The sequence below is a fragment of the Sander vitreus genome, chromosome 21 (assembly GCF_031162955.1).
Source record: "Sander vitreus isolate 19-12246 chromosome 21, sanVit1, whole genome shotgun sequence".
Classification (NCBI taxonomy): Eukaryota; Metazoa; Chordata; class Actinopteri; order Perciformes; family Percidae; genus Sander; species Sander vitreus.
This window is the reverse complement of record NC_135875.1, coordinates 1,193,237-1,198,236: the sequence shown is the minus strand read 5'-3', so window position 1 is coordinate 1,198,236 and position 5,000 is coordinate 1,193,237. Positions and strand designations below refer to the sequence as shown.

Genomic DNA, 5,000 nt, shown 5'->3' with positions numbered 1-5,000 from the left:
CAGACACACACACACACACACACACACACACACACACACACACACACACACACACACACAGACACACACACACAGACACACACACACACACACACACAGAGACACACACACACACACACACACACACACACACACACACACACACGACACACACACACACACACACACAGAGACACACACACACACACACACACACACACACACAGACACACAGCACAGACACACACACACAGAGACACACACAGAGCACACACACACACACACACACACAGGAGACACACTACACACAGATGCACATACAGACACACACACACACTACACACAAAGAGACACATCACACACATACACACACACTAGAGACTAAATACACTAGTACACTACACACACACACGAATCACTAGTAACTAAAGTAACTAGTAACTAAAGCGAACAGATGACATGTAGCGAGTACACTACAGTAACTAGCGACAAAAGCACACAGCACACTACAGCAGCACACACAACTAACTAGTAACTAAAGTAACTAGTAACTAAAGCAGGAACAGATGAATGTAGCGGAGTAACTAAAGTAACTAGTAACTAAAGTAACTAGTAACTAAAGCAGGAAAAGATGAATGTAGTGGAGTAACTAAAGTAACTAGTAACTAAAGTAACTAGTAACTAAAGCTGGAACAGATGAATGTAGTGGAGTAACTAAAGTAACTAGTAACTAAAGTAACTAGTAACTAAAGTAACTAGTAACTAAAGCTGGAACAGATGAATGTAGTGGAGTAACTAAAGTAACTAAAGTAACTAGTAACTAAAGCAGGAACAGATGAATGTAGTGGAGTAACTAAAGTAACTAGTAACTAAAGCTGGAACAGGTGAATGTAGTGGAGTAACTAAAGTAACTAGTAACTAAAGTAACTAGTAACTAAAGCTGGAACAGATGAATGTAATGGAGTAACTAAAGTAACTAGTGACTAAAGTAACTAGTAACTAAAGCTGGAACAGATGAATGTAATGGAGTAACTAAAGTAACTAGTGACTAAAGTAACTAGTAACTAAAGCAAAGTAGTAGACTCAAGTAAAGTACAAGTACCTCAACATTTGGTACTTAAGTACAGTACTGGAGTACATGTACTTAGTTACATTCCACCAATGCACAGTGCAGCTGCTTCATGTTTTACTCTCTCCGGTTTTCGCCTCGGTTTGTCTGTCTGTCAGCAGGGTTACAGAAACACGTCCGGCCCGATTTTCATGAAACTTAGAGGAAAAGGTGTAGCAGAGACCAAATGTACCGATCAAGTAAGATTCACCATGTTTTCTGAGTCTGTCCAATCATCTTCCGTAATTCGGCAAACACATTGTCCACCAAAGAGCACGTGTTCAAGTTTTATTTTAATTCTATCCACGTATTCACCCCTTTTCTCTCTATCAACCACCGTTTATCATGAGCTTAAAACGGCCAGAAATTCAAAGCAGTCCGGTGGGAGTGACAGTCTCTTCACAAACCCCACTTTAACACAACACTACGCTTTCTACAGTCACTGTGGTGTCTTCCTGATGTTAGCAGCTTTCCTTTCATCAACTTTCTCACAGAAGTTGAACTGTATTTGTTATAATTTAGAGGGATTTTGTTAAGTTTTTCGAGTAAGCCTCCGAGCATCTCCCGTGCTGCAATACCACTCTCTGCCTGAACTGTAATGATGCGCTGCCGGGGGGCGCTGTTTCACCAAAACACAAATAACACCAACAACAAACGAAGGGACGCATATTTCAACATAACATTTCCGAAAACTTTTAATGCCGACATTCATTGTCTTAATGTCAACTGGAGAAGTTTCATGGTGATTTCTGTCAGTTAAACTGTCTGTGTGTGTGTGACAGTGTGTGTGTCTCTGTGTGTGTGTGTGTGTGTCTGTGTGTGTGTGTGTCTCTCTGTGTGTCTTTGTGCGTCTGTCTGTGTGTGTGTCTCGGTGTGTGTGTGTGTGCGTGTCTCTGTGTGTCTCTGTGTGTGTCTGTGTGTGTGTGTGTGCGTGTCTCTGTGTGTGTGTGTGTCTGTGTGTGTGTGTCTCTCTCTGTCTGTGTGTGTCTCTGTGTGTGTCTCTGTGTGTGTGTCTCTGTGTGTCTGTGTGTCTCTGTGTGTGTGTGTGTGTCTCTGTGTGTGTGTGTCTCTCTGTGTGTGTGTGTGTCTCTGTGTGTGTGTGTGTGTGTGTGTCTCTGTGTGTGTGTGTGTGCGTGTCTCTGTGTGTGTGTGTGTCTGTGTGTGTGTGTCTCTCTCTGTCTGTGTGTGTCTCTGTGTGTGTGTGTGTGTCTGTCTGTGTGTGTGTGTCTCTGTGTGTCTGTCTGTGTGTGTGTGCTGTGTGTCTCTGTGTGTGTCTGTGTGTGCTCTCTGTGTGTCTGTGTGTCTGTGTGCGTGTCTGTGTGTGTCTGTGTGTGTGTCTGTGTGTGTGTCTCTGTGTGTCTGTCTCTGTGTGTGTGTGTGTCTCTCTGTGTGTGTGTCTCTGTGTGTGTGTGTGTCTCTCTGTGTCTTTGTCTTTGTGCGTCTGTGTGTGTCTCTGTGTGTGTGTCTCTCTGTGAGTCTGTCTGTGTGTGTGTGTGTGTGTCTCTGTGTGTGTGTGTGTGTGTGTGTGTGTGTGTGTGTCTCTCTGTGTGTGTGTGTCTCTCTGTGTGTGTGTGTGTGTGTGTGTGTGTGTGTGTGTGTGTGTGTGTGTTAACCTGCAGTATATCTCTCTTTTTCTGACCGTAACCGTTAACTCGGTATAACAACATCTGAAGGGTCACAGATTTCAGTGCAACACCCCTTCATCAAAAACAACACAAACCCCCAAATAAATACATCTTTTCCGGAAGTTTTGGTGCTTTTATTCGTGCCGTTTGTATATTTAGACAACAGTGTTCATTGTTCCTCATAATTTCAGCCCCTGAGCTGAGCTGTCTGCAGCTTAAACCCCCCCCAAAAAACACTGTAAGGTTAGTAAAGTGGTCGAAAAGCTGCAGAGGGGATTTCTAGATGACCCCGAGTTATACAGAGAGTTTCTGGACACAACAAAGACATGACTTTACCGTATGTATCTCCGAAAAGAGCCATAACAACAAGAAATCCCTCGTCGGCTTAAAAAGAAAAGTCCAGAAAATCCCCAAATTGTCGCATCAGATTCACAGTGAAGCCAGCAGCAGTAAATACACGGTACTTCCTCTTCTTCCAAGAAATGACGGCCTAGAAGGCGTCAGCGCCCCCCGCTGCACGGGAGGGCGTCGCTGTGTCACTTCGGTAACATGTTCAGATTTTCTAGGTCAACATGTAAAGAATAAACCTAATAAAATGACATCATACCTAGTTATTTTAGTTTGAAATTTGAATTATTTTGGCTAATAGAATAGTTAAGATCAGAGCATGGTGAGTGGTTTATGTCAACGTTTGGGTCAGTTTGATGCTGTTTTGAAACCATTTAAAAAAAAAATATATATATATATATAATTGAAATGCCATGAAATGGACAAAAACTTGGAAAGAATGACCAAAAAATTACCAAAAAAATGGAAAATAGTTACCAGAAAAAATGGACAAAAACACTGGAAAAAGTGACAAGAAAAATGGACAAAAATGACCAAAAAATGGACAAAAACGTCAGAAAAAGTGACAAAAAAATGGACAAAAATGACCAACAAATGGACAAAAACGTCAGAAAAATGGACACAAAAAATGGACAAAAACGTCAGAAAAATGGACAAAAAAAATGGACAAAATTTCCAAAAAAATGGACAAAAACGTCAGAAAAATGGACAATAAAAGTGACAAAAAATGGACAAAAATGACCCAAAAAAGGGACAAAAATGGACAAAAAAATGGACAAAAACGTCAGAAAAAGTGACAAAAAAAGTGACAAAAATGACCAAAAAATGGACAAAAACGTCAGAAAAATGGACAAAAAAAATGAACAAAAATTACAAAAAAAATGGACAAAAACGTCAGAAAAAGTGACATAAAAATGACCAAAAAATGGACAAAAACGTCAGAAAAAGTGACAAAAAAAGTGACAAAAATGACCAAAAAATTGAGAAAAACGTATAATAATAAAACAACCAACATTCAGTGCAATCATTCATTCTACCTGTGTAGGTCATGGATGTAAATGGTGTCTGGGTTCCATACAACGGTGCATGCATCCAAGTTGTTTTGGGGCAATTTGGTTGCTAAGAAACCCAAATTTCTGATATGCAAAACTTTGAAAACATCTCTCAAATTATAACAACAATGTGAAAACAAACTAAACAAATAACTATGGAGTCGCCCAAACTTTTGGTCATTATTAATTAATGTTAATGACAGAAAAAGTGGATTAAAGCTCAGGACAGATGCTGTATTTCTGAAATATGATGTAGAATAGAAAGAGAAGTCACATTAAACACCTTGTTCCTGACTTCGTTTTAGGGAAACAAACCATTACTACTGACTATATTAGGCTTATTTATGTCTTCGGGTCATATCTGACCCTTTTTCAGAAAGTTTCTATATCAGAAATTTGGGTTTCTATCAACCAAAATGTCAAAGACAGTGACGTGGATGGTCCCTAAACGCTCTTCACAGTTAGTACACTCTTCACTGAGTTTGGGTGTTTGATTCTATTTTATTGCATTGGAAGAAAAGAAAAAAGACAACAAAACGTTGAAAAAAGTGAAAAAAATGTCAGAAAAAGCTTCAAAAATTGGAGGAAAGAAAACAGACAAAAACTTGGACAAAAAATTGACAAAAACGTCAGAAAAAATAAAAAACAAATGGACAAAAATGACCAAAAAATGGACAAAAACATCGGAAAAAGTGACAAAAAAAATGGACAAAAAATGGATAAAAAATGGACAAAAACATCGTAAAAAGTGACTAAAAAAATTGACCAAAAATTGACAAAAAATGGACAAAAACATCGGAAAAAGTGACTAAAAAAATGGACCAAAAATGGACAAAAACATCGGAAAAAGAGACTAAAAAAATGGACCAAAAATGGACCAAAAATGGA

At 39.2% G+C, this 5,000-nt stretch overlaps 1 protein-coding gene across 3 annotated transcripts in view; it reads right to left on the bottom strand.

The window, feature by feature from the left end:
- Positions 1–3,203, bottom strand: part of LOC144536405 (prolyl 4-hydroxylase subunit alpha-1-like) — a 26,914-nt gene extending 23,711 nt beyond the window's left edge. For 2 of the 3 annotated variants that reach the window (XR_013503745.1, XM_078279529.1), the window contains exon 1: positions 3,049–3,200. Coding sequence is in view for 2 of the 3 variants with exons in the window: in XM_078279529.1 (XP_078135655.1) it covers positions 3,049–3,073 (25 nt within the window). In the remaining variant the exon portion in view is untranslated. Of the gene's footprint in view, positions 1–3,048 lie in introns of all 3 variants that reach the window. The other variant, XM_078279530.1, reaches the window with a different exon arrangement.
- Positions 3,204–5,000: the final 1,797 nt, after the last annotated feature.